The 27,517-nt window shown below is 52.1% G+C and overlaps 2 protein-coding genes across 5 annotated transcripts; one reads left to right on the forward strand and one right to left on the reverse strand.

Annotated features, from left to right (window-relative positions):
- The first annotated feature begins 9,217 nt into the window (after positions 1-9,217).
- Positions 9,218-17,078, forward strand: NMRK2 (nicotinamide riboside kinase 2). Of its 3 annotated transcripts, XM_051769289.1 has the most exons (8): positions 9,218-9,409; positions 11,538-11,628; positions 12,898-12,946; positions 13,198-13,369; positions 15,175-15,246; positions 15,974-16,080; positions 16,517-16,602; positions 16,695-17,078. In XM_051769289.1, exons 1-7 carry the CDS (start codon positions 9,384-9,386, stop codon positions 16,600-16,602), a joined length of 603 nt encoding a protein of 200 aa, XP_051625249.1. In that variant the 5' UTR covers positions 9,218-9,383; the 3' UTR covers positions 16,695-17,078. The 3 variants fall into 3 exon arrangements, with proteins under 3 accessions (XP_051625249.1, XP_051625246.1, XP_051625248.1); XM_051769286.1 differs by lacking the exons at positions 9,218-9,409; positions 12,898-12,946 and adding an exon at positions 9,864-10,662; XM_051769288.1 differs by lacking the exons at positions 9,218-9,409; positions 12,898-12,946 and adding an exon at positions 9,865-10,647.
- DAPK3 (death associated protein kinase 3) lies at positions 16,887-27,189 on the reverse strand. Of its 2 annotated transcripts, none has more exons than XM_051769273.1 (9): positions 27,095-27,189; positions 25,715-25,874; positions 24,358-24,718; positions 23,538-23,667; positions 23,331-23,379; positions 23,155-23,181; positions 22,914-23,066; positions 22,394-22,439; positions 16,887-22,208 (listed from the first exon to the last, which is right to left on the reverse strand). In XM_051769273.1, exons 2-9 carry the CDS (start codon positions 25,774-25,776, stop codon positions 21,669-21,671), a joined length of 1,368 nt encoding a protein of 455 aa, XP_051625233.1. In that variant the 5' UTR covers positions 25,777-25,874; positions 27,095-27,189; the 3' UTR covers positions 16,887-21,668. The 2 variants fall into 2 exon arrangements, with proteins under 2 accessions (XP_051625233.1, XP_051625232.1); XM_051769272.1 differs by having other exon boundaries at positions 27,101-27,155.
- Between the last annotated feature and the right edge of the window lie 328 nt (positions 27,190-27,517).

A 27,517-nucleotide genomic window follows, 5' to 3' on the forward strand; every position in this document is an offset into this window, starting at 1 on the left:
GTAAAAAAAACAAACAAACAAAACGTGTGAAATGTCATTTTTCTACCGTGTTTGTAATTAGGTGGTTGGTGGTAGCAGACCTAGATCTCTGTTCAATATGTATTCAGATTTTTTTTGCTTTGTATTATTCCATAAAAATCTGTGGATATTCAATTAAAATGAGACTAATCCTTCAGCAAAACTGCATCCCCCTCTCTTTTTTTTTTCTGTTTTTTTTTTTTCTTTTTGTCAGTAGCTTTTATTTAGACTTTGGCTCCATGTGGAAAATATGATGGACATTTTTTCCTTTGGATGCTGTTCCCTGGAAGAAAGGCACTCAAAGTCCTCCCTGGAAATTCTGACACTGCAAAATTAACATCTCAAAGTGTTTTTTTTTTTTTTTTGCAAAAATAACTTTTATTCTGGAGGATGATCTTTCTCAGATTCCTTCAGCTTTAGCAAAGAGTCATGGAAAAAATTGCTTTCCTTCCCATCAACTCCACTTGTCTCAAGTTTTTTTTTTAATCACACTTTATTTTTACATCTGCTTTTATAATCCAATTAGGAACGTGATTGGGAATTAAATTAGAATTATAATTAAATTATAACACCAAACACAAACACAAAAAAACCAACTCAGAGTTGCTTAAACAGAAAAAAAACTCCAAATCCCAATAAACTTTTTATTCAATATAAATTTTTATGGTTTTATATAAAATTTATAAATTTATAAAAATAATTTATGTTAATTTTATATTAAATTATTTTATAAAAATAATGAAGTATTTAGAGCAAGGTGCTAGAGCTGTTTAAGTGGGTTTAGATAAGTTATTACCACATGTCAATTAATGAATTGAAAATATGAATATACAGGTCTCCCTATTGCAATTTTCTATTCTTCTTTACATTCTGCTGCAATTTTTTATATTACTCTTTACATTCATCAGACTTTAAAAGCCAAAAAAGATCATCCTGGGAAACAGGGAAGGCCTTTCAGGATGAGTTGGGCACTCACCTCACTCCTCTTCACACTACAAGTGATAAATATATTTATATTAATTTATATTCCTTTTATCCAGGCTGGTGGCACCTGGGATTAAGATTAACAAAATGTCAGGTTAATTTTCCAGATGTTTTTCTATTCCACCCATGGAATTTTCATGCCTCATTTAATCTTAATTTGGTGCCTGAAACCCACCCAAATTTCCTGCTGCCTTTCTGGATCTCACATTTGCTTCCTCACCAAGCTCTAATTTTAAGGTAGGAAAAATTAAAAAAAAATAAGAAAAATTATCCCCATAGCGAGGTAAAAATAGTTTTTAAAAGACTGGTTTGTTTTTTCCTCCAAAGCAGAAAAATCCCTTCCTGTTTTGACCTCAGTTTTGCACTTGGAGTGACAAATCAGGGAGTGACAAATCAGTGTTTTCCCACCTCCTCAGTGCTGGAATCTCTCCTGTCACACGAGTTGTGAATTAAACTGTCATCCAAGTGGGAATCTCTTCACCCACGTGCAGGTTCTTCCCTTCACTGAGGCTCCTGAATGAAATTATATTCAAGATTGTGCTAATTATGGCACAGAATATTCCCAGAATATTCCCAGAGTGGCTGATCCTGATCCCTCACAAAGAGGAGCCAAAGATTCCCAGTTTAAGACAATTAGAATTTCCCCCCCTGAACACTTAAACTCCAAGTGAGGGGGTGAGATCCCACCTTGTTTTATCAACCTAAAAATGAGATGCTGAGCCTAAAATTAGTTTAGTGGCTGACAAGAGATGATTTCACCTGCCTTGGGAGGGGATGAATCACTCTGGGGGGAGGTTTCTCCCCCTCCACTGCTCTGGGAATATCCAGTTTTACACCACACACCCCCCCATCCTTTGGGATTCATCCCTGAAAAAGTGAATCACCCCCCAGGGGAGGAAAACAAAGGGATAACCCGAGTGGAAAAGAGAAAGTGGTGGAACATTCCTTCCCTTCCCAACACACACTTTGATCCCTCAGTTTGTCACCTTGGGTTAATTCCTGGGTGATTTGGGGACTTGCTGTTGATTTGAGCTGTTGTTTGACAATCCCACGGGCTCCAGAGCTCTGGGTTTCCCTGAGTGACCCCAGGCTGGAGATTAAATCAGGGAATGCTGCTGAAAAGCTGAGTTTGGAGAAGAGATTTGGAGCAGGAGAGGAAGCCAACACATTCCAGTCGTGGGTTTTCAGGCCCTCACGGAACATCCACCCCAGAAAACTCCAGTCTTTGGGCAGAATAATGCCCAAATGTGAGGTGTAAGAGCAAGATTTTGTAGCTGGAATGGCAAGGAAAGAGAAATTACAGGTGATTCTTGCACCACCCCGCCCCATTTCGACATTGTTTTTGTTCCTGGAAGGCCAAAATGTTTCAGTTCCCTGAATTGTTGTGCTCAGACTGTTTTTAGCTCATGGAGCTGCAGGCAAACAAATCAAGGTTAGTGATTAATGGTTCTATCACCATGAACCCTGTCCTAAATTCCAAATATTTATTTATTTATTTATTTATTTATTTATTTATTTATTTATTTATTTATTTATTTATTAACCCCTTCTCTTGTGGAGAGATCCCACCCCCCAAAAATCCACCAGGATGGTTTGGCAGGGCTTGGGATGGAGCAGAAAACAGGGAGGAAGGATTGGGAAGAAGCTGGGAAGGAGTGCTAAGGATGTGGGAAAGAGCAGAAAGATTATTGGTAACATTTAGAATTGGTAGGAAGGTGTAAAAGTGATAATTTATCCAGGAATGCACCTCCTGTGGGTGAGAAACAGGAATCCTGTGGTTTCCTTTCCTCTCCCCAAGCCCAGAGGAATTATTTCTTCTCTTGAGGCTCCTTTTTTTTTTTGAGCTCCAACAACCCAAAGGGCTTCTCCTTAGAATCCTTCCCCTCAGGAATTCCCCCTGGGACAGGGAGTGTCTCCAAAGGGGCAGGTGCAGTGGGAGGATGGTGGGCTGGGAATTCCAGAGGCACAAGGGCCAGGGAAACCTCCAACCAGGAATTTTGACAGCAGGAGAAGGGAAAGTTCCCTCTGCTGTCTCTCTGTTCCCTCTTCAGGCTGCTTTGGAAGAGCCTGTCAAACCTACCTGGGAATATTTGGGAATGTTGGATGGATCATGTCATGCTGACAACACATTTCCCAGCTCAGCTCCTTCCCTGTGTGTTTGCTGGGAAAAACCTCAGCACTTATTCCATGTTTTATTCCTTCTCCTCCTTCATTTTCCTGCTCCCTCTCCTCTCATCCATCAGCACAGTCCACACTGGCCAAAAGTGAGGAGTAAAATTAGACATTTCCTCTCCTGGAATATAAACCAGAGAGATAAAAAATTGGAATTCTGTTACTCTTTAAAAATGCTTTTAATTCTTTGCTACTTTAATTTACAGCAATATAATTTAATGTCAAACATCCCCAAACACATTCCAGCTGTCCAGTGACACTGGAAATTTCTGGCATCTTTGTAAAGATTTATCCCTGGAATTACTGCAATGGTTACCTGGCACCACACAGATCCCCAAATAGGGCATTTCTTGCATATTTTACCCATTTTTGCCTCTCTAGGCATGAATTCCATGACACAAAATTCCACTGGACTCGAGGGAAGGGCCTTTCTTGGAGCATCACAGTCAACAGCTCCAAAGGGCTCCAGGGAGGAAAAGTTTGGGAAGAGCAGTGTGGGGAGTAAAACACCTGTGTAATCTGATATTTTGGGAACTGAGAATCCAGAAGGATTCCTCCATCTCTGGTTGGAATTCCTCCCTAACCAGCTGGCTGCCCCTGGGCTCCACTTTTCCCTTCCCTCTCCCTTCAGATTAATCTGCTACTTTTATTCCCTTCACCCTCTTGTTCTTCATTCAGGCTTTTCATGGAATCTTGGAATATCCTGAGTCAGAAGGAACCCACAGGGATCATCCAGTTCAACTTCACCCCTGCACAGGACACCCCAACATCACATTAATTAACTTCCTTATTCCACTACCCAAATTTTCCTCACTGTGAGCTGCTGGAGGTTCACAAAGTGCTGCTCTCATGATGTTCTCCCATTTTTCTTTCCAATTAAAATCCACCTTCCTCCAGGGAGGGTTCAGGAACCTCCCCAGGCCTCGGAGAAGGAGCCACCCAACGTTCTGGAAAGAATAAAAAAACCCAAATTTCAATGTTTCTGAGTGAAAATGACTCTCATTCCTTGCCTCTGACGAGGAACCTTGGCCTAACCTTGGGGCCATCAACAATGTCTTATGATTAGTGAGGGATTTAAATCTGGGAATGAAAGCTGCAGGAGGGATGAGTCACATTGGGCAGCAGAAAGGTCAGTGGGCACCCAAAAACCATCCCAGAGCAACACCACCCCGGTGGCTCCACGGTTCTTCAACTGCCTCCTGCTAAATTTAGCTCCCTTTTTTAACAAAGAAGATTAATATTCCCTTTTAGTAAACATTAGTATCCTAAAAATAACGTGGGGAGAGAGGGAACATTCCCTGTCTTTGATTCAGGCCCGGCGGTGAATGGCATTTGTGTGAGTAAAGTGTCGGGCAGATAACGCAGCTGGGGGATAAACAAGCCCCCAAAAAAGGAAGTTTGAGGTGCCCAAAATGTAACTCACCCCAAAAAAAAAGCGTTTCTGAACGTGTGTTGTTTGCATAAATTGTGTTTTTACGGTTTGGGGGAAGTTTGGGGTGTCTGGGGAGTGGAAGTGTCACCATTAGTGTCACTCGGGAGGGAAGGAGCCAGGAGGCAGCTGGAATGTGAGCTCCAAAAACAGGCAGGCACATGGCACCTCCAAAGGGAACAGCCAGGAATTTGGGAATTCGAGCTATGTGGGTGAATGCCACCTCTCCCCTCCCGGGATGTTTGGGGGCACGAGCAGGGAGAGGGGGCTGAGGGCAAAAAACCACGGCAAGGAGCTTAAAACCAACCTCAGGGAGAGGCAGGAATGTCCACAGGGGCAGTGAGGGGGGGAAAAAAGGTTTAAAAAGGAGATTTTACACCCAGGGAAAATGAGGTTTGCACTTGACAGGAATGAGATTTGGAGCGGTGAGGGGTAAAAAAGGTTTAAAAAGGAGATTTTAAACCAAAAAAAGAGCTTTTGTGCTTGACAGGAATGAGATTTGCAGCTGTGAGATTAAAAACAAAACACACACCACAGCAATAAATGTGCCTCCTGTCCTTCATCCCTCCTGTTTTGAGAAGAAACAGTGTGTTATAATTCCTTGTGGAGACAGTGGGAGGATGCTCTGGAATTCCCTGATCCCAAACAGCTCAGCCAGATCCTGCCACAGTTATTGTCTGCTCCCTGCACTGGAAATTCATTGTTTATATTTTCCAGGGATAAAAACCCCACCTGGAATCCTGAACCGTGTTTCCCCCTGGCAAATCCAGCTGGGCAGAGCCCAAACTTCACTCCTGAGGGCAGCATGTTCCAAAAATATTTGGATGAGCAGGTCTCCAGTGTAAAGAACTGGAGCAGAGGTGACCAGAGCCTGGTGTTCCTTTAGGACTCCAACACAACTTTGGAGCCTCCTGGGGGTTTTTTTCCCTCTCCAAAAGTGGCAAAATAATCCCTGGAATCTGGTTTCTTAACCCAGACACTTTCCTAGCTCAGGGATGGGAGGGAAAAGCAATAAAAGGGCATCAAAATGTCGAGCAGGGAGGTGATTTTAGGGCAGTTTTTCTGATTTTTTTTCCCAGCTGAGAGGTTGATGTGGGGACTCCTCACTGGAAATGTTGGGAAGCTTCTGGAAATGCAGCTTCCCTGGGAGTCAGGGCTCACTCCAATCCAAGAATCCAAGCTCCAAATTCCTCTGGAATTACCACTTTACCTTGGAAAAGATGGTGAAAGTGTAATTACAAGTGGTTTCTCTGGGAACAACCAATTGTCCATTAATATTGACCATAAATAATAAGTGGAATCACCCAGAATTAAGACTGGAAAAGCTCTTTTGCTCTATTCCCACCCACAAATTTATCAGGTTCTACCTTTAAACCCGATTTCTTTTCTTGCCTTCCACATCTTCACTTGCAAGACCTCCAGAATCTTGACCTCTGGCAGTTAATAATTTCCTAATTTGCAGCTCTTGTTTATTCATGGTCAAAGCCCTGGGCCTTGGCCTCGTGGTTGAGGAGCAGAAAACAGCTTTGTAGAGAAAAATAAACCTCTTTTTTTAATTATTTTTAGGCCAACGGGCACAGCTGGGGCGAGACAAAGGAGGGGTTTAGGCCACAGACACTTTCCTCAGGTCTGAAAGAGAAAAATTCAAGGTGAATTTAAACAATTAACAGCTTGGAGCAGCTCTGAATAAAAGCTGATGTTGTTAAATGGTTGCATAATTTCAGGAAAAGTATCCATAAAATACTGGGGGGATTAATAAGGGGATAATGGGACAAAGGAGGTGCCATTTGCACCAAAATGTTCTGTAGGATCCTAGAGAAACCCTATTGCTAAGGGAACATCTGAATATCTATATTTTTATAGGAAAACTTCCAAAAAATGTGCCCCCACACCCCAAAGGGTGTCTTGATCTGGATTAGGCACAGTTTGGGAGGCTGGAGCTGTGCCCACCCTGCCCTGGGGAGGGGGCATTTTTAGGAGTTAAAAACCCTTCCCTTGGATTCTTAGGGGGGAAATCCTGGATATTTGGATTTTTTACTGCAAGAGCTGAAAAGCTCAAGGCAAAACACTTCCCAGCCAGTGAGCAGGTGATGGAGGTACTACCCAAAAATCAGAATTAAAGCAGCAGCTCTGCACTGCTGTGGGCACAGGGAACTCATCCCATGGTCCAGCTGCTTCCCACTCATCCCTTGGGACCAGGACACGGGGCCAGGATCAGTTCTGCAGCCCCCAAAGCTGCAAAGAAACCCAACAGGACCCCAAACCCCTAAATTTTGGTGTTACTAAATTTTTTTTATAGTTACAACCTGCTGCAGGACAAGGAACCTTTAATACTTTTAACAGTGGTCTTTTCGTCCTGTCCCAGAGTGATTTTATAAAGGCACACAATGATTTGGGTGATTGAAGGCAAGATATTATTTAAATATTACAGAGTTTACATCTGAGAGAGAAAAAAAAATGCTGATGGTAGCTCTGCCTTCACCTGGTATTGCTGAGACAATTTTAGAAGCAGCTGGAATAATTCAAATTAAAGCACGGGGTGAGAAAGTAGCTCAGGTTGATTGAACTTACCTTAAAAAGGTTTACTTGACTTAAATAAACTGTGCAGGAGGAGACTCACTGGATATATAATATTTTAGGGCTTTGTCAAATAAACATATATAAAATGAACTGTTCCAAAAAGTTCCTCCTAAAGAGTCAAAAGGAGACAGTCTGGGTGGATTCACTGCTCAGCCTCTCCACACTCCCAACAGCTTGACTAAAAGGAATAAAAAAAAATAAAATTAAAATGAAGTTTCCTCCCCCCCTTTTTTTTTTTTATTTTTTTCCCCCCTAGCAGAAGTTTAGAGGAAAATTTTCCTTCTTGGTTTCAAATAATCAAATGGGAATTGGGGAATAAAGGAATGGAAGGGAGAGACAGGGAGGAAAAAAAGGCGACTTAATTATATCCACACACACCTCTGAGCCTTCCCAGGGGGAATTGTCAAAAGGGGTGACATTTCCACCTACCCTAATGACTAATTTAGGCAAAGGACGAGCTCGCCAAAAAGTTATTTTTGGCCCTGTCAGGGCACGGGGCCGGCGAGGGAGAGGGACAGGTGCAGGTCCAGAGTGACATCGGGGCGAGGGTTGAACCCCCCCAAAATGGGACAGTGGAGGGGGGGAGGAACCCCCCAAAATGGGACAGTGGAGGGGGGGAGGAACCCCCCAAAATGGGACATTGGAAGAGGGGCTGAACCCCCAAAATGAGACATTGGAGGGTTTGTAGAACCCCCCCAAAATGGGACATTGGAAGAGGGGCTGAACCCCCCAAAATGGGACATGGAGGGTTTGCAGAACCCCCCCCCAAAATAGGACATTGGAGGGGTGGAGGAACCCCCCAAAATGGGACATGGGAGAGTTTGTAGAACCCCCCAAATGGGACATTGGAGGGGTGGAGGAACCCCCCAAAATGGGACACTGGAGGGTTTGCAGAACCCCCCAAAATGGGGCATTGGAGGGTTTGCAGAACCCCCTCAAAATGGGACATTGGAAGAGGGGCTAAACCCCCCAAAATGGGACATGGGAGGGGGGGGGGAACCCCCAAAATGGGACATTGGAGGGTTTGCAGAACCTCCCCCAAAATGGGACATTGGAGGGTTGGATGAGCCCTCTCAAAATACAAAATCAAGGTGAGGGTTGAACCCCCTCCAAAAATGGCATCGAAGGGTTGGCTGAACCCCCCAAAATGTGACAAGAGGAAGGCTGAACCCCCTCCAAAATCTGATATCAGACAGTGGCTGAGCCCCCCCAAAATGTGACATCAGAGGGGTTGATGAACCCCCCCAAAATGTGACATCAGAGGGTTTGATGAACCCTCCAAAATGTGACATCAGAGGGCTGGATGAGCCCTCCCAAAATATGAAATTAGGGTGAGGGTTGAACCCCCTCCAAAAATGGCATCGAAGGGTTGGCTGAACCCCCCAAAATGTAACAAGAGGAGGAGGGCTGAACCCTCTCCAAAATTTGATATCAGGTGGTGGCTGAGCCCCCCCAAAATGTGACATCAGAGGGCTGGATGAGCCCTCCCAAAATATGAAATCAGGGTGAGGGTTGAAGCCCCCCCCAAAAATGGCATCAAAGGGTTGGCTGAACCCCCCAAAATGTGACATCGGATGGTGGCTGAACCCCCCCCCCAAAATCTGATATCAGATGGTTGCTGAATCCCCCCAAAATGTGACATCAGAGGGGTTGATGAACCCCCCAAAATGTGACATCAGATGGAGGCTGAGCCCCCCAAAATGTGACATCAGAGGGTTTGATGACCTCCCCCAAAATATCATAACAGGGTGAGGGTTGAACCCCTCCAAAAATGGCATCGAAAGGTTGGCTGAACCCTCCCCAAAATGGGACATTGGACGGTGGCTGAACCCCCCCCCAAAATCTGATATCAGATGGTGGCTGAACCCCCCCAAAATGTGACGCTGGGGTGAGGGTTGGCTGAGCCAGATGTGACGTGGGGACAGGGACTGGCTCAACCCCCCCAAAACGTGACCTGGGGCTCATGATGGTCACAGGGTTCTTCCCTCAGCGAAGGGCGGGGACACGGCCCTATAAATCCGCGCCAAATCCGCCTTTTTCCCTCAATGAACGGCTCAGGGAGGCAAAGCCGAGTCAGAGCAAAGAGGGAACAGGGGCAGCTGTAGTTTTTCCTTCCTCTGAAAGTTGTTTCAGCCTTTCTAAATCGTTTTTTTTTTGTTTTGTCCTCGCCACATCCCGGCAAAGGAGGCGACTCGGCAAAATGAAATACATCGTAGGCATCGGAGGGTAAGTCCCTGCTGATCTCGGGGAGATATGTTATTTTTCCTTTTAATTGTTGTACTTGGCTTGGAGATTATTTATCTGGCTATAAAATAATATTCAGGGTACAGGATTTGAGAGATGAGGCAACTCAGAGTCTTAATTTGTGCTGCTTAAACACAGAGAGCTCTGCAGGGTGGCACAAGCTTTTATATGTAACTTATATGTCCTTTTATATGTAATTTATATGTCCTTTTATATCTAATTTATATGCCCTTTTATATGTAATTTATATGTCCTTTTATATGTAATTTATACATCCTTTTATATGTAATTTATATGTCCTTTTATACGTAATTTATACATTCTTTTATATGTAATTTATATGCCCTTTTATATGTAATTTATATGTCCTTTTATACGTAATTTATATATCCTTTTATAAATCCTTTAATATATATTTTCTATATGTTTTTATATTATTTTATATATGCTTTTATATTATTTTATATATCCTTTTATATGTACTTGTATAGGACTAACAGAACAGATGCTGCTTCAATATAAAGAGCTCTGCAGGGCAGCATATACTTTTATATACATTTTTACATACACTTATTTATATACTTTTATAAATTTATATACACTCTTTGTGTATTTATATACACAATTTTTGTATATTTGTGCCTATATGTATATATTTTTATCTATGGTTTTATATATCCTTTTATAGGCTTAATAGGAGGGATGCTGAGAGGGAAAAAAGTATCTCAAGTAAATTCAGAGGTCACAGAGACAAAAAATTTCTGTTAAAACCTTCTCTGAAAGACCACGAGAGGGAAAATCCTGTTTCAAACAAGACAGGAGGGTGGTGGCGTGTAAAAAGCTTTCAGTGTTCTTTAAAAAGTAGGATTTAGGAAGTCTGCATGCGCTGGGACAGCACGAGAGCACAGCAGGAGGGTTTGGGGAAAGGAGCGTTGGTGGATAATATGGATTATTATTATATTAATAATATAGGACTGAGGGATTTGTACAGCCTTGGGATAAAATACGAACCTATTACAGAGGAACAAGCTCTCCACGGGAGAGGACGATTATTCAGGCGTTTTACACGAGGGATCCTGCGCCGCCCTGAGGGAGCGGAGCCCGCGGGGAAGGGCTGGAAGGGCGCCCGGCGGGAGCGGAGCGGGGGCGGCTCGGCGGCCCCAAATTGGGCCGGGTGTCCCCAGAGCGAGCAGGGAGCGGCGGCTGTGAGGGGGCGAACTGTGAGGGGGCGAACTGTGAAGGGGCGGCCATGGCGGCCCCTCAGGGGTCTCGGCTGAGAAGGGCCGGCAATGGCGGCCCCGGGGCCCCTCAGGGTCTCGGCTGTGAGGGGGGCGGCCCCTCAGCGGTCTCGGCTGTGACCGGGCGGCCATGGCGGCCCCTCAGGGGGCTTGACTGTGACAGGGCGGCCATGGCAGGCCCTCAGGGGTCTCGGCTGTGCCGGGCCGGCCATGGCGGCCACTGAGGGGTTCGGCTGTGCCGGGCCGGCAATGGCGGCCGCGGCGCCCCCCGCGCTGCCCTCAGCGCGGCCGTTGCGCGCGCGCGGGAACCGGCGCGGCCGTTACACGCGGCCCCGCGCGCGCGCGCGCCGCCCGAAGGGGCGGGGCAGAGGAGAGGAGGTCACAGCCAATCGGCGGCCGGGAAAGGGGCGGGGTGGGGGGGCGGTCGCAGCCAATCGGCGGCCGGCGTTGGAGGGGCGGGAAATTCGAACGTGGCGGGCGCGGTTTGGGTCCCTCGGGGCGGGTCAGAGCCCGCGACCCTCAGGGTCTCCCCCCCAGGTCGGGTCCCCTCATGGGCTCGGGTCTGTCAGAGTCTTCTCTCATGGGCCGGGGTTCCGGTCCCCTGGGGCAGGTCAGAACCTGTGTCCCCTCACTGACCAAGGTCCCTCAGGGTCTCGCCCCATGGGCAGGGCTTTGGGTCCCTCAGGGCAGGGCAGAGCCGAGTCCCCTCAGAGGCTTTGGTCCCTCATGGACCCCGGCCCAGGTCCTTCAGGGCTCTGCTCCTTCAGGCCTGGAGGTCCCCCCACAGCCCGGGTGTCCCAGTGTGTCTCTCAGACCCGGCTCTAACCCAGTTCTAACGTGGTTCTCCCACCTCTGTGTCGCCCCCCGTGCAGTGTCACCAATGGTGGCAAAACCACCCTGACCAACAGGCTCGTCAAGGCTCTCCCCAACTGCTGTGTGGTCCACCAGGACGATTTCTTCAAGGTAAGCCGAGCCCCCTCTTCCTCACAGCGTTTTTTGCTGCTTGTCTGCGCAGGGATAGCTGTGCTGGGTCCCCTGGCAGTGTTGGGTGCTCCTGCATGCTCACCCAGTCAGTTTGGACAGCTTAGGAGCCACACACTTCCCGATTTTAGGTGGTGGGGTTTTTTAAAAAAATATATATTTAATTTTTAAATGACTGGACAGGTGGGGTGTTCCTGACCTTTACAAATGCCACGTGAACTTGGCATGACCCAGCTCAGAGAGGTCACGGCAAGACCTTTTAGTGTTAACTACAGATATAACCTACAGATATAACTGCTCATTTCAGTCAGAGGTTCCTTACTGTGCTCTGCACAAATAATTTTCTCCATTTTGGGTTTTCCCTCCTTATTTTACTCGAGTAAGAACGTGGCTCCTAAATGATACTTTGGGGTTTAAGCACCTCTGTGCTGATTTAAATACAGAAAGGGGGTTTTATTGGGGAGCTCTGACAGCTCTGCATCAGAACCCAACTAAAATGTTGCAGAGGTGAAAGCAGAAGACCTTTGCTTGCTGCCTCCTGCTTGGAGGTGCAGAACCATGTCACTAAAGCACTGCACCATTCCTTGGGAATGACAATATCCCACGTGGAAGTCCAAGAGACGCAGGAATGTCCTTGGAGCAGTTCTGTGTCACCCCCTAAAACATGAGGTGCTCCAGCACCGTGTGCTGGGTCTGCCCTGCCCTCACAGGAGCAGGTGCCAAGCAGAGCGAGATATTCCTTTGGAAAAGCTTTGCCAGGAGCCTCCTGCACAGATTTGGTCACACAGGAGCCCTTGGAGGAGGAATTGTGTTTTATTATCCCACAAAGGTCTGTAACTTCTCCCTCCTGTGAACACCAGCACGAGCAAAGCTGTAACTGTGTGACCAAAGCCCTGCTGTGCCCACCTGCTTTTTTATTAGAGTTAAAACACCTATCCTTGTAAAACGCGACTTTTAGCACTTACTTAACACTATATTTGCATTTCAAACCCTTAAATATCGATCTCTATGTTTTTTTACTAACGCCCTATCAAGGGATTTAAGCTCAAAGCCTTTTAGCCAAAGCCGGTTTGCCCGAGCCAGGCCAAACTTTTCCGAGCTCTTGGGGTTGGTGAGAGAGAGAGAGAGAGAGAGAGAGAGACACGGGAATGGAAATGTTCACGTTGCCCGGAGGGGGTCTGTGCTGATCGGCTCGCAGGGAACTGATCACGCTGAGGTTGCAGCAATGTTTTATTGCTCACTATATTTCAGCCACAAGATCAAATAGAAGTCGGGGAAGACGGCTTTAAACAATGGGATGGTAAGAGCAGTGTTCGCTATAGGATGCAGTAATGTATATTTTTTTCCTAAGTATTCCTTTTCTTTTTTTTTTTTTTTTAAATTATTTTAAAAAAAGCCTTAACGGTAAAATTTCTGTTAATTCCTACAAGTTCATCCTGTTTTGTTTATTTTTTTTTACTGTTGTTGTTTTGACTCTTTCCCCCTGCGGTTTCGTGGTGTTTTGATCGTGTCCCCTTTTTCCCCACCCCACCCCCCTTTCTCCCGATCCAGTGTTGGATTCCCTGGATATGGAGGCAATGGTGAGCACGGTGCGGGCCTGGATTGAGAACCCAGTGAAGTTTGCCCGTTCCCACGGGGTGAATGTCACACCTGGCTCTAAAGAGCCAACTTCCCAAGATATCCATATATTGGTCATTGAAGGCTTCCTGCTTTATAATTACAAGTAAGGTTTGGGGAACTCTCCGTGGTTTGCCAGGGAAGGTCCCTCGTGCCACAGCTAAAAACTCCTTTTTTTTTTATTTTTTACTAATCCCCTGCCTTGTTCTGAATTCTCACCCCGAAGAGTTTTTGCTGGAAAAATGTAAAAAAATTAATCCCTAAACGCTGAAAAAAAAAAGTGAAGGGGATAATGTGAGTTTTTCTAAAACTCCAGGGGGGGTTTAGACCAGGATTTGAGCTGGAATCCCCCTCACCCCCACCTGAAAGCTCATGGATGAGAACAAGGAGATGAACAATTCACTGCTTGGGACCTCTCCTGGAATTCAGGAACAGTTCTCTCACTTGTTTAACACTGACTAAACTGAGCTTAATAATTAGGTAACTTCAAGGCCAGGTTGGACAGGACTTGGAGCAACCTGGGACAGTGGGAGATGGGATGAAATGGGTTTAAAATCCCTTCCAACCCAACCCACTCCAGGATTCCGAGTGAACATCACAGTGAAGATCACCCTATTTTTTGCCTTTTTTATACAGGGCAGGGAAATTCTTGGCAGGAAGAAGGGGAGGCAGAACTGGCAGGGGAGAGAGAGGGAGAAAAATTCCAATAGCTAAATATATAAACTTCAGCCAATCACCCCCAGCAGACGTGGGGAGCGAAACGTTCTTGGCTCCAAAGGGGAGTTTTGTTGACAAAATCCTTTCAGGAGAAGGAGCTGTTTGTGACACTTGGCAAAGCTGGAGCTGTTACAGGCTGTACCAGACAAGACAGCACCATCCCAGCTTCCCAAACTGGGGGGGACATGGAGGCAGCCCTGGGATTAATCCTGTCAGGAATGGCCAAGTGGAGATGGGGCTGGCAAAGCGCCTCCTGCTCCTGGCCTGTCCCCAGGGAGCAACTCTGGTGTCTCCTGAAGGTTACAGACACCCCTGAAATGCTCAGCCCTGTTCCCACAGCCTTTCCTTTGCCCACAGGGAATATTCCACCCCCAAAACTGGAGCTTCATGGAATCACTGAGTTGGAAAAGCCCTCCCAGCCCCTCGAGTCCAACCTGTGCCCCTCCCTGTCCCCCAGCCCAGAGCACTGAGGGCCACGTTCAGTCCTTCCTTGGACACCTCCAGGGGTGGGGACTCCAACCCCCCCTGGGCAGCCCCTTCCAATGCCTGAGCACCTTTCCCGTGGAGAAATTCCTGATGTCCAACCTGACCCTCCCCTGGCACAGCTCGAGGCTGTTTCCCCTTGTTCCTCCTTCCCCTGGGTTGGAAGGGACATTAAAGCCCATCCAGTTCCAACCCCCTGCCCTGGGCAGGGACACCTTTCACTAGACCAGGTTGCTCCAAGCCCTGTCCAACCTGGCCTTGGACACTTCCATGAGTGTGAACATGAGCCAAGGAGTTGCCTTGTCCCAAATTTTGCTGCATATTCTCACAGCCCCAGGGTTTGATTTGGTTTGGTTGGTGAATCACAGCTTTGGGTTCCTGCACGCTGAGTTTGGAAGGATCTAGAACGAGCCAGGGTTCCCAGCCTGGTGTCTGATCCCCCCCAGGATCCTGTGTGATCCTCCTCAGGATTAGTGGCAGGTATTTGGGTGGGAAAAGCCCCTCCCTTGCCACTCTGACCTTCAGAAAACACCTTCTCCACGGTTTATACCAACCAACAAACCCACTGCCCGTGAGGAAAGAACTCACACCTGGGTTGTCTTCAACAGACACAAACCCCAGAGAGGCAGAGAGATTTTTGGGGTGATTTAACACTTTTCTCTGTCATTAAAAATTAGATAATCCACGTTTTTTCTCTCTCCCCTCCCTCAGACCACTGATAGACCTGTTTGACATCCGTTACTACCTGGCGGTGCCGTACGACGAGTGCAAGAGGAGGAGAAGGTGAGAAGGTTCTTTGGTGTCAACCTAAGCCTTCTTTCTGCTAAAGGAAAGATCCCTTTACCTTGCTATGAATCATGGAATCATGGCATGGTTTGGTTGGAAGGGACCTTAGAGATTGTCTGATTCCACCCCCCTGCCCCGGGCAGGGACACCTTCCGCTAGCCCAGGTTGCTCCAAGCCCTGTCCAACCTGGCCTTGGACACTTCCAGGGATTTGGAGCCCACAATGGATGGGATGTTTTGGTGTTTAGAGTGGGAAACTTGAATAAAAGTGGAGAAAGAGACTTCCAGGTGCTAAACTCAGAGTCACCGAATCGCTGAGGTCGAGTCCAACCATCACCGTGTCCGTCACTGCCCCGTGTCCCCAAGGGCCACCTCCGCATGGTTTTGGACACCCCCAGGGATGGTGCCTCCACCACTGCCCTGGGCAGCCTGTTCCAACACTCCACAACCCTTTCCATGAAATTTTTGTCCCTAATCTCCACTTTAACCCCCCACTGGTGCAACGTGAGGCTGTTCCTTCTCGTCCTGTCCCCTGGGAGCAGAGCCCGACTCCCCCCCAGCTCCCCCCTCCTGTCAGGGATTTGTGGAGAGCCAGAAGGTCCCCCCTGAGCCTCCTTTGCTCCAATCCACGAGGAACTGGCCCGTGACAATCAGCTTTTCCATGACCACCCCGGGGCAGCTGTTGGATCACCGTTGACATTCCTTTTCCATGCTGTCATTCCCAGCACACGGAACTACACCGTTCCCGACCCGCCCGGCCTCTTCGACGGACACGTCTGGCCCATGTACTTGAAACACAGGAAGGAGATGGAGGACTGTGGTGTGGATGTTGGTAAGTCCTCCCCAAACACAGAGCCTTCGGCCTTGGAGCTGGGAATTTAAGGAATTGGGTGATTCAATCCAAGAAAACCTCGGCTGCAGTGATGCAAAGTCCTATTTTTACTCCCGAGTTGGAATCCTGGCCCCGTTTGTCTGGATAAATACAGGCAGTTTTACAGCTGGGAACTCATTCCCTTTGCTTCATGCTCTGAGGACTTATAAGGGATTAAAAAAAAAAATAAATAAAAAGCAGGAATTCTTTATAATGGAATAAGGATTTCGCAGGACGTTCTGGTTTTGGGATGGTTGTTTTTTTCCAATAGAGAAACAAGTTGTCATTGGGGCCTCTAAAATCTGAAATATTTTAAAGCTAATATTTAAAACTAATCTCCCAAAATCTTTTCCTGATGGAAACCTCCAGCCTGATTCCAGCTTTTTTTTTTCCCCAGTTTATTTAGATGGCCTGAAGTCGAGGGAAGAACTGTACAACCAAGTCTTTGAAGATATTCACAACAAGCTTTTAAATTGCTCATAGGTAAATAAAATATCTCCTGGGAGGGCTGGAACAGGGGGGAAATCGTGCTGGAAACACCTTGGATACTCATCCTTTCCCTTCTTGCTTTCCAGGGTCTGGGAAGACCTGGAAGACCCATGTACAGCCTGATGTAAATAATACTTGGAAGTGGGAAGGAGGGTTTATTTGTGGAAACTCTTCTCCTGCTGCCCTTTGGCAAGTCCCTTCTGTATATAATTGAAAACTGAGGATAACTTATTCCCAACCCCATGGACAGGATGGCCTTGGTGGGTTTTTTGGTTTTGTTTTGTTGTTTGTTTTTTTTTTTTAATTATTTTATATTCCGAAGAGAAGTTGGAAAAGCATTTTTATAGCAGACCAAGTAGAGCTGCGCTGGGAAAACAACAGATCTCCTGCTCCTGCAGACAAAAAGGCTTCAGGCAACAGCTTGTTTGTAATATCATCTCTCAAATTCAGTAAAAATCCACTTAAATCTCCTTCTCAGGTCCTGATTTAATTCATCTGGGCACAAAACTCCCCCAAAACATGACACCACCCCCCTTTTTCTGTTGTGTGTTTGAAATCCCAGCCCTGGGTGGCCTCAGAGCTCCTTCCTCGTGTGGCTGGTTGGGTTTGGGGGCTCCCAACAGGCCCCCAGAGAGGTGGGAATGGCCCTGGTTGGGTTTGGGGGCTCCCAACAGGCCCCCAGTGAGGTGGGAATGGCCCTGGTTGGGTTTGGGGGCTCCCAACGGGCCCCCAGAGAGGTGGGAATGGCCCTGGTTGGGTTTGGGGGCTCCCAACAGGCCCCCAGCGAGGTGGGAATGGCCTTGGGAATTCAAGGTGAGCTGGTGGGATTTCTCATGGGATGAGAACTTAGAACTGTGCTCCCTTAGGAAGCATTTCAGGAGTTCACACTAAACTACCACCCGAATTTCAGTTTGGAAGGAGCAGCACTGAGACCCCCTCGGGGTTTGTTTGCTGATTGATCCATCCTTAACTCCCTGTGGATGCAAATTCCAGCCTGGGATCCCTCCTCTGGACACCTGGTGGGTGCTGGAGACCTCTTGGATCCCACAGGAGGGGAGGGGGATGTGTTTAACCCATGGACACACATGGTCAGGGCCTGGGTGAGCCCATTCCAGGTGGGATCACTCCTGAGCCTTAGGGGACAACTCCAGGGCAGCCCTGGGGTGTCCTTGGCTCACTCTGACAGTCCACACCACTGTAATTAGCTGAGCAGGTTAATTAACACCGGGGTGAGATGGAGCACCCCAAAATGTGCTGATTCTCTGGGAATACAGTGGCTGAAACCAGCAGTGCCATGGGAATGATGTCCCTGAGCACGTGCAGGGCCGTGTCAGTACAGAACCTCCCGTGGGATGAGCTCCACAGCCCCTGGAATAACTTGGCTGGTGGGTCCCTTCCCAAGATTTTGGGGCCTGAGTCAGAAACAGTGCTCTGGAAAAGCAGCTGCCACAGAGTAGTGAGGAATCACCCAAAAACCCCACCCTGTTCCAGGGGGTGTTTTCAGCAGCCACAGGGGAGCCACATCCACCACCTCATCCTTGCCTTACTCCCGATTATTTTCTGGGGCGGGGATGCCGCGCTCAGAGGGAGATGTGGATCCCTCTGGAATCCCCCTGGATTCCCCGGGCTATTCCCAGCCCTGAGCGTGCCTGGGGAGACCCACAGCACTCTGATTACACCATTCCAGGGCTGAGGGACACCCCGGCCAAGGACACCCTGCTGCGCCCTGTCACCCACACCGCGACCTGTCACCCACGTTCCTGCATCCGTCGGGCATCGGCACACGGAGCATTTCCCACGGATTAGCTGCAGCTCAGCTCCCTGGCAGGAGAAGAGATCCCAGGGGGATGCAGCTGGGAGTTTCTGGGGGGGTTTCCTGCGTGTTCATGGGTTGGTTGAAGCCGTTGCGGGACTGTTTGGATTTCGGGAAGACTTATAAGGGAAAAAAAAAGCCTCGCTCCCGCCTCCCACCAGGCTCTGGGAAGAGGGAATTAAAGCCTAAAAAAGGCATTTTGGTATTGTCTGATCACAGAGAATGAAACATCCCAGGGTGGTGTCAGCTCTGGCTGCAAGGAGGGGAATGGAGGCAGAACATCCTGGGATGTCACAGCACCGGAATCTCAGGGGAGCAGCACATCCCCTCAGCTCCGAGCACAACACCACTTCCTAAGGGGTTTAATATTTGCAGAATCATGAAATCATGGAATTGTTGAGCCTGAGAAGCCCTCTAAGACCATCAAATCCAAGAGTTCCCCCAGCACTGCCAAGGCCACCACTAATCCACGTCCCCAGGGGCCACATCCACAGGGCTTTTAAATCCCTGCAGGGATGGGGACTCCAGCACTGCCCTGGGCATCCTTTTCCAGTGCCTGACCACCCCTTCCATGAAGAAATTTTCCCTGATATCCAACCTAAACCTCCCCTGGCACAGCTTGAGGCTGTTTCCTCTCGTCCTGCCCCTTGTTCCCTGGGAGCAGAGCCCAGCAGGGCTTCCCCCCTCCTGTCAGAGAATTGCAGAGCCAGAAGGTCCCCCCTGAGCCTCCTTTTCTCCAGGCTGAGCCCCCCCAGCTCCCTCAGCCTCCTCTCATCCCACTGGAACTCCCAGCTTCCTGGCAGTATTTCACCTCCTGGACACTTTCTCCCCAGTAAATCCCTCTTTTCCCCCTTTTTTGCAGCTGTGGCAGCACCAGAACACCCCAAATCCTGCTTTTTAAAAATTATTTTGGTTTTTTTTTGTGCATCCCCCTGGCTAAGACCCCCCCCTGCTGCTCCCTCTCCAGGGCAGGGCACCTCCCGGCCGGGCTGAATGACCGGTGACTTCCAAGAGTTTTTTGGGAGGGTGAAACCAAACCCCTCGGCACGAGGAGAATCCAGGAAGCCTTTGCACTATGTGAACTTTGCAGGGTCGGGAACAGGCGGTGCTACAGGGTTCCCATACATCCTCTCAGCCTGGTGAGGGAGCAGCAGATCAAATGGCCGCGGCTCCAGCTGGATCCACACCCCAAAGTCTCCCCCGGAGCCCTGGGAAGCAGCATCCAGAGGGAAGCTGGTGATTCCAAGCCCCCAGCCAGGCTCTGGTGTTGCCCAGCACGGTCAGATCCCTGCTCCAGCCCAGGGGATGTGTGCCCAGGGACGTGGCACAGCCCTGGGACACCGGGACAGCCCCGGTCACGCCGTCAGCCCTGGGAGCCGAGTGCCTTGGCATGGAAAACCAGGGCGGATCAAATTCCCAGCGGGTCCACGTGGCCCACGGGTTTGGGATGAAACCTACACCCGTGGGGACGTCAGCAAGGGACAGAGACACGGGACAGGGCCCCTCCAGACCCCCAGGGAGTGACAAATAAATCCTAAATGGAGCAAAGCCCCTGGGCCCGGAGCTGAGCCGGGGTGAAGCCATCACAGCCCCCCCCCGGCCCAGCGTGGCCAGCCAGGGGGAACCTGCCAGCCATCCCCGGGATTTGCTGGTGATTCCCCCCGATCAAATTCAGCTGCATCTTGGCTCCGGGGCCACGGGCAGCTGGAAACCCCTGGTGATTCCAGAGGAAAAGTCCCTCCCAGAGGAAAGCCCCTCCCAGAGGAAAGCCCCTCCCAGGCTCTGACACGTGCCCCAAGGAAGGCTTGTGAACCTTGTCCCCTCTGTCCCAGGAGGGGAAGGGTCTGGCCCGTGCTGGGCCCCCAGTCCAGCCACTGGCTGCTCTTCCCACTTGCCAGTGATGGCACAACCCTCATCAGCCCTTCCCAGGGGATAATTCCCTACCCACTCCACCCCCATGCCAAATGGGATCTGGCTGGTCCCCTAGGAAAAGAAGATCCTTTAGGAAAAGTGTTGGGACACCACAGAAACCCTGGGACCCTCCCCATACCCAGGGGCCTTCCTCGAGCCCCAAATCCCACAGACCTTCTCCAGTTCCACAAAACATCCCTCAACCTTCCCTGACCACCCCAAACCTGCACTGGGGTCCAGACAAGAGGGGACCCATCCCTGGAGCCCCCTCCACGCCCACAGTGAGCTCACCTGCCACTTCTGGGGCTGATAAGGCAAAAAAACCACCTTTTGTCTCCCAGATTTCGGAATCCCCCTGGGATGGGAGCACAGCAGAGGGGCTGTCACCCCACAGAACGTCCCTGCCCCTCTCTCATGGCAGGAGCCGAGGCAGCCACCCCGTTACACAGACACCTTTATTCTGGTCAGAGTGAAGGCTGGGCTGGGGGGTAGAAGGGGCAGCACCCCGGGGGGCACAGGGGTCACCCAGGGGTCACTCGGGGGTCACCCAGGGGGCCACGTGGGGATCAGTCCTTGGTCCCGGCCTGTGTGTGGGCAGAGGGGGGGTCTGCCCACCAAACCTCCCTCAGGGACCTACGTGGGACAAAGAGTGTCCCCAAGTGTGGAGGGAGTGATGAGAAGTGTCCCCAAGCATGGTGGGAGTGATGAGCAGTGTCCCTAAGCACAGTTGGGAGTGTTGAGAAGTGTCCCCAAGTGTGGTGGGAGTGATGAAAAGTGTCCCTAAGCACAGTGGGAGTTATGAGAAGTGTCCCCAGGCGTGGTGGGAGTGACGAGAAGTGTCCCCAGGCATGGTGGGAGTGATGAGCAGTGTCCCTAAGCACAGCAGGAGTGATGAGAAGTGTCCCCAAGCACGGTGGGAGTGACAAGAAGTGTTCCTAAGTGTGGTGGGAGTGACGAGAAGTGTCCCTAAGCACGGTGGGAGTGATGAGAAGTGTCCCCAAGCACAGTGAGAGTGATGAGAAGTGTCCCCAAGCACGGTGGGAATGACAAGAAGTGTCCCCAAGCACGGTGGGAGTGATGAGAAGTGTCCCTAAGCACGGTGGGAGTGATGAGAAGTGTCCCCAAGCACGGTGGGAGTGATGAGGAGCCCGGGGCCCCGAGCCAAGCAGGAGCCACAACGCAGGAAGCCAAACCCCAGGGGAGCACAGCCCCAGCCCCCCGAGGTGGGGGCTCCAGGGAGGCACAACCCCCCCACACACCCCCGGAGCCGGGGAGCACTGACTGACCGGAGGCTCCTCGGCGGGCGGGGCGTCGGGCAGGGCCGGAGCCGCCCGGCTTAGCGGATGCTGCCGTCGCCGTCGCCGCTCTGCTTCTCCTGCTCGATGGACCACACCAGCTCCTCCACAAACTTCATCTCCGAGGCCACCTGCTTGGCCAGGGCCTCGTAGTGGTTCTCCAGCTTGCGGTAGCGCCGCTTGAGGCCGTTGGCCGCCTGCACCACGCTCTTGGTCTCCTCCTGTGCCTGCTTCTTCAGCGCCTCCGTCTTCTGCAGCTCCTGCCGGATCTGCCGCAGGTCCTGGCTGATGCTCTCGTTCTCCTCCTTGTACCACGACTCCTTCTCCTCGTAGATGGAGCGCAGCGCCTCGATGTCCTCCTGGAAGGACTTCTTGTTCCTCTCCAGCTCCCGCAGGGTCTCCTCGGCCGCGGCCACCTCCTCCATGACCTTGGAGAAGCGCTCGAAGTTGATGTAGGTGTTGTTGGGGGGCATGCTGGAGTGGGACTTGATGGTGTACTCCTTGAGGCGCGTGGTCTTCAGCCGGCGCCGCTCGGGCTTCTTGCAGCTGTCCTCGTTCCGGACGTTCCTCCTCTTGATCACCTGTGGGAGGGACGGCTGTGGGGTGGGACACAGCAGGGACAGCAGGAGCGGGGTGGCCCCGGCACCCACCCACCCATGGAGCACCAGCAGCGGCACCAAACTGGCCCCCATGGAGCTGCTGTCAGCACCCACCCCACCTTGAGGGGGTCTCTCACCCCAAAAGTGACAATTCTTTAGCTTCTCACCTTAATCCAAGGGTGCTCCAGGCTCTGGGCGATGGTCATTCGCTTCCTGCAAACACAGCAAGGCTGCGATCAGGGGCAGGGGCTCGGCTCCCTTTCCCTGTTAAAGCCCTGGAAGTGCAGCTCGGGTCCTGTGATCACCTTTGGGGTCTGGATGAGCCCAGACAAACTCGCTGCACTCAGGGCCCCTCCAGCCAGGGGCCACATCCAGCCCCCAACCCCTCAGACACAGGCAGAAGAACCTCCAGACCGACGTTCAACCACATGGCCCCACTGCTGCCACCACCCCAGAGCCCTGGGGGCTCAACTCAGCCCCTGACCCCTCCCAAACCCCAGCAGAGCTGCTGCACCCCCGGGGGGATCCCAGAATTCCCCCCACGCCTCATGCAGGGGAGAGATTTTGGATTCAGAGCCGAACCCCGGCGCAGGCAGGAGTGTGGGAGCTGCCTGTTTGCAGCAGGCTGGGCAGGAGGGACCGTCCCCTCTCCCAGAGGAACCCCCAGCTCCACTCCCCACCCCTCACTTGGGGTCCTTGACGAGCAGGCGGCGGATGAAGTCCTTGGCCAGCTCGCTGGTGTTGCTGAAATACTCCTCGTCGAAGTCGTAGTTGACAGCAGAGATGTTGGTCAGGGTCTCCTGCTTTGTCTCCCCCAGGAAGGGGGAGGCTCCGCTCAGCCTGTGGAGAGAGAGGGTTGGGACACCCCACAAAGGCTCCAGCAGCACCCCTGCAGCCCCAACCCCCCCCAGACCTCCCTTGTACTCACAGGATGTACGTGATGACCCCGATGCTCCTGGAAGAGAGAGAGGAAGAGGAGGCTGAAGCCCCTCAGAGCATTGTCAGGCCCCTCTCCCGGCACTTTTGGCACAAGGGGAGATCCACTGGCACGAGGGGATCGACTGCTGGAACCATGGGAGTGGGCTCAGGAGGGGGATCACTCACCACATGTCGGCCTCCAGCCCCAGGGGCTCATAATTCACAATTTCCGGGGCTTCGGGAGGAAAGAGAGGAGAAAACAGGCTCATTGTGGGGGAAGGAAACTGTCCCCATGGATGCACCCCAGCAGTGGCACTGGGCATCCCTCTGGGATTAATCCAAAGCTTTCAGCACCCTGAGGAGCCCCCAGGAATGCTGCCAGCCAGGTCTCACCCACAAACTCCGGGGTCCCAAAGATATTCTTGAATTCATTCCCAGCCTCGATCTTGTGGGCGATGCCGAAGTCGATGAGTTTGATGCGAGGGTTTGGCACGTTCTTGTCCAGCAGCATGATGTTCTCTGGCTGGGGGGGAGAGGAGCTGGGTCTGTCCCCACATACCCACCCCTGGGAGCTGCCCTGGGCTCCTCCTTCCAGAGGTGAGAACATGGGAGAGATCTCAAACTGGGAGAGATCCCAGCACCGACTCCCAGACCTCAGCTGGGAGCTCACCCCTATTCCCAGTGATGAACATGGGGTGTCTGCATCTCCCAGACCTCACCTGGGAACTCATCCCTGCTCTCTGAGGAATCTGCACCTCCCAGACCTCACCTCGGAGCTCATTCCCACTCCCTGCAGCGCCTGCACCTCCCAGACCTCAGCTGGGAGCTCATCCCTATTCCCAGTGATGAACATGGGGTGTCTGCATCTCCCAGACCTCACTTGGGAGCTCATCCCTGCTCTCAGTGATGAACATGGGGTGTCTGCATCTCCCAGACCTCACTTGGGAGCTCATCCCTGTTCTTTGGGGAATCTGGACCTCCCAGACCTCACCTTGGAGCTCATCCCTGCTCTCTGAGGAATCTGCACCTCCCAGACCTCACCTGGGAACTCATCCCTGCTCTCTGGGGAATCTGCACCTCCCAGACCTCACCTGGGAGCTCATCCCTGCTCTCAGTGATGAACATGGGGTGTCTGCATCTCCCAGACCTCACCTGGGAGCTCATCCCTGCTCCCACCACCAAGCACGGGGCACCTGCCCCTCCCAGCCCTCACCTTGAGGTCGAAGTGGGCGATGTGCTTGGAGTGCAGGTAGTGCACCCCGTCCAGGATCTGCTTGAGGAACTGGGTGGCCTCCTCCTCCGTCAGGGACTCCTTCTCCGCCAGGAAGTCGAAGAGCTCCCCGCCCGACACCAGCTCCAGGATGAGCACCACGTCGGTCTTGTTCTCGAAGATGTCGTGCAGGGTGATGATGTTGGGGTGCTGGATCTCCCTCAGGATGTCCACCTCCCTCTCGATCTCCTCCCGGCTCACGCCCCGGCGGCTGGACGACAGCCGGCGCTTCTTGATGAACTTGGCCGCGTATTCCAGGCCCGTTTTCCTCTCCCGGCACTTCCGGACAATGGCGAATTGGCCGCTGCGGGATGAGGGAAGGAGGTGAGGTGAGGATCTCCCTCGTCACATCCTTGAAAACAGCAGGAGGACACACTGTTTCCTCCCAGGACTGCCAGGAATTGGGATTGGATGGTGCCCATCTGCTCCCAGGCTTTACACACCCCGGCACTGCTGGAGCAAGCCCAGCGCTTCCTGGGATGGAGGAAAGGAATTCCTCCCAGGAATGTGGCAGCTGCAGGCCATCCCTGGGCTGTTCAGGTGCTGCTGTGACCACCCAGGCTGGGAGATGCCCAACAGCCCCTCTTTCCCAGCCAGGAAACTCCAGGTTGGTCCCTGCAGCCAATCCCAGAGCCTGGTGGTCCTGGGGGACCGTAAAGCTCTGAAGAGAAAGGCAGGTGGAGGGGGAAATGTCTTAAACCTGGACCCAAGATTCCTTTATAGTTTTATACATTCCTGGATCACAGCTGGGGCCACCCACAGCCCCCCCAGGGCAGGGACCAGCTTTGCCCAGGCAGGATCCACAGCACAGCCCTGAGAGGGAAGAGAACCCGGAGGAACCCCTGGAAGCTGCTTTGCTTTGAGACAAAACCCACCCAAGTGACCCCAAAACGTTTTTGCTGCCCAAGGGTTTTTCCCAGCGGCCGAGGAGGAGCCACGGCCGAGGCTGGGCTGGAGGATCCCGAGGCAGCTCCCCCAGCTCCGCCTCTGCATCCCGGATGATTAAATCCCATCTGCAGGCAGTGAGTCACCCTGGATCCCTCCCCGGGCACAGAGCCAGGAGCAGCCACCGAGGCCCGGAAGCTGCCGGCTCTGGCCCTGCAGCCCCGGCTGGAGCTCCAAAAGGAGCAACTTTAATGTTAATTAACACCTTTTTTTAATCTCTCCTTGCCAGAGGTGCCCGGCTCCCGGCACAGCCGCTGGCAGAGGGGGCACAGGGGCACCACGAGGGGTCCAGCAGCCGGTGAAGCTCCCGGCTGGAGGTGCAGCCCCCCCAGAGCTTGGGGGGGACATCCCTCACCTGCCCAGCTCTTCCCCCATCTCATAGAAGTCCTCCACGCTCTCCTGGCGGAAGGTGGACATGGCTGCGGAGCCGTTTGGAGCGGGAGCGGTGCCGGGAGGAGAACGGGAAGTCAGGGGGGAAGTCAGGGAACAGCCAGGAAGCAGCCGGGGATCAGCATCTGCAGCACCAGGAAAAAGGGGGGTTGTGTCCCGGGAGCTCAGACCAACACCCGGCACAGGGATCCTGTCCCTGCCGACCCCCAGGACACCGGGAAGGAGCCCCCAGGCCACACGGCCCCAGCCGATCCAGGGATTAACCCCAAGGGTGCCCCACATCCCATCACATCCCAAAGCCTGTAGGGACCCCCTGACCCCCGTGGGGATGCCCTGGGGGGACACAGAAGGAAAAGGGGCAGTGGCTGTGTGGGCTCCATTGCCGTGGGCCTTGCTTGATCCCAAAGCAGCCAGAAACACCCAGATGTGGTGGAGAGACCCCCCAACTCAGTCAGCAGCACCCTCCTGCCCCCAGCCCCACTGTCCCTCCCTGCCCCACACCCACAGCCCCCCCAATCGATCTTTCACTGCTCCTCCCTGCCCCACAATCCCCAATTCCACGGCAACCCCTCGATCCCCCTGAGCCCCCCCTCCTAATCCCCCACAGCCCCTCCCTGTCCCACAAGCCCCAAATTCAGAGCCCCCACCCAGTCCCACCCCCAGTCCCCTACAGCCCCTCCCTGTCCCATAAGCCCCAAACTCAGAGTCCCCCACCCTCAATCCCCTCCCTGCCCCAAAGGCCCCACACCCAGAGACCCCTAAATCCCAATCCCTCTCTGCCTCATAATCCCACAGCACTCCCCATTTCCCCACAGCCTCTCCCACATCCACAGACCCACACCCACCACTCCGATCCTTCCCCACCCCTTTCCTGGCCAACAGCCCCCCCCATTTCTATCCCGACCCCTCCTTTTCCAGCCCCACAGCCCACTCAATCCCTCCCCATCCCTTTCCTACCCCACAGCCACCACCCCCCAGATCCAAATCCCTACCCCTCCTTTTCCAGCCTCACACAAAAACCCCAATCCCAATCCCTCCTCTTCCAGCCCCACAGCCCCCCCATCCCAATTCCTCCCTCCCCTTTTCCTGCCTCACAGCCCCTCCCTATCCCACAGGCCCCACACCCACAGCCCTCCCCAATCCCTCCCCATCCCTTTCCCGCCCCACAGCCCCTCACAGCCCCCCACCCACAGCCCCCAATCCCTCCCTTCCCCACAGGCCTCACCCCCCCCTACCCCCTCCGCTCCACCCCACCCCACCCACCCTCTCTCCATCACCCCTCTCGCGCCCCCAAACCCCCTCCCGGCCGCACATCGCCCCTCAGAGACCCCCCCCTCAGACACACCCAAACCTGGGCCGCCTCCGCCCGCGCCGCCGCCGCCACATTCCAGCACAGCCCCGGCCCCGCCCACCGCTGGCCACGCCCACCGCCGACAATGCCCGCCTCCTCTCCAAAGCCCCGCCCATCCCTGGCCCCGCCCCTCTCCCCTCACGAAGCCCCGCCCACCCCCGGCCCCGCCGCGCAGCCCGGTGGAGGTTGCGGGAGGTGCCGGCTCTCGGTTAATTAATTAACTGCGAGGAGAGAACCGCAGAATCACACAATCACCCGGGCTGGAAAAGACTTCCGAGATCATCCAGTCCAACCCATGACCCAACACCACCTTGTCACCCAGACCATGGCACCGAGTGGCACATCCAGTCTCTTAAACACCTCCAGGGGCGGTGACTCCACCATCTCCCCGGGCAGCCCATTCCAACGTCTGATCGC

The sequence above is a fragment of the Manacus candei genome, unplaced genomic scaffold (genome assembly GCF_025592945.1).
Source record: "Manacus candei isolate 608988 ecotype Guabito, Panama unplaced genomic scaffold, ASM2559294v1 h1tg000106l, whole genome shotgun sequence".
NCBI lineage: Eukaryota > Metazoa > Chordata > Aves > Passeriformes > Pipridae > Manacus > Manacus candei.

Coding starts and splice junctions, on each gene's coding strand:
- NMRK2 (XM_051769286.1), top strand. CDS start 10,309: ATGCGCTGGGACAGCACGAGAGCACAGCAGGAGGGTTTGGGGAAAGGA. Junction 11,629..13,197: donor ACCAGGACGATTTCTTCAAG/GTAAGCCGAGCC, acceptor CTCCCGATCCAG/TGTTGGATTCCCTGGATATG. Junction 15,247..15,973: donor GAGTGCAAGAGGAGGAGAAG/GTGAGAAGGTTC, acceptor TGTCATTCCCAG/CACACGGAACTACACCGTTC.
- DAPK3 (XM_051769273.1), bottom strand. CDS start 25,776: ATGTCCACCTTCCGCCAGGAGAGCGTGGAGGACTTCTATGAGATGGGG. Junction 24,719..25,714: donor ATGGGGGAAGAGCTGGGCAG/GTGAGGGATGTC, acceptor CTCATCCCGCAG/CGGCCAATTCGCCATTGTCC. Junction 23,380..23,537: donor TGGGACCCCGGAGTTTGTGG/GTGAGACCTGGC, acceptor TTCCTCCCGAAG/CCCCGGAAATTGTGAATTAT.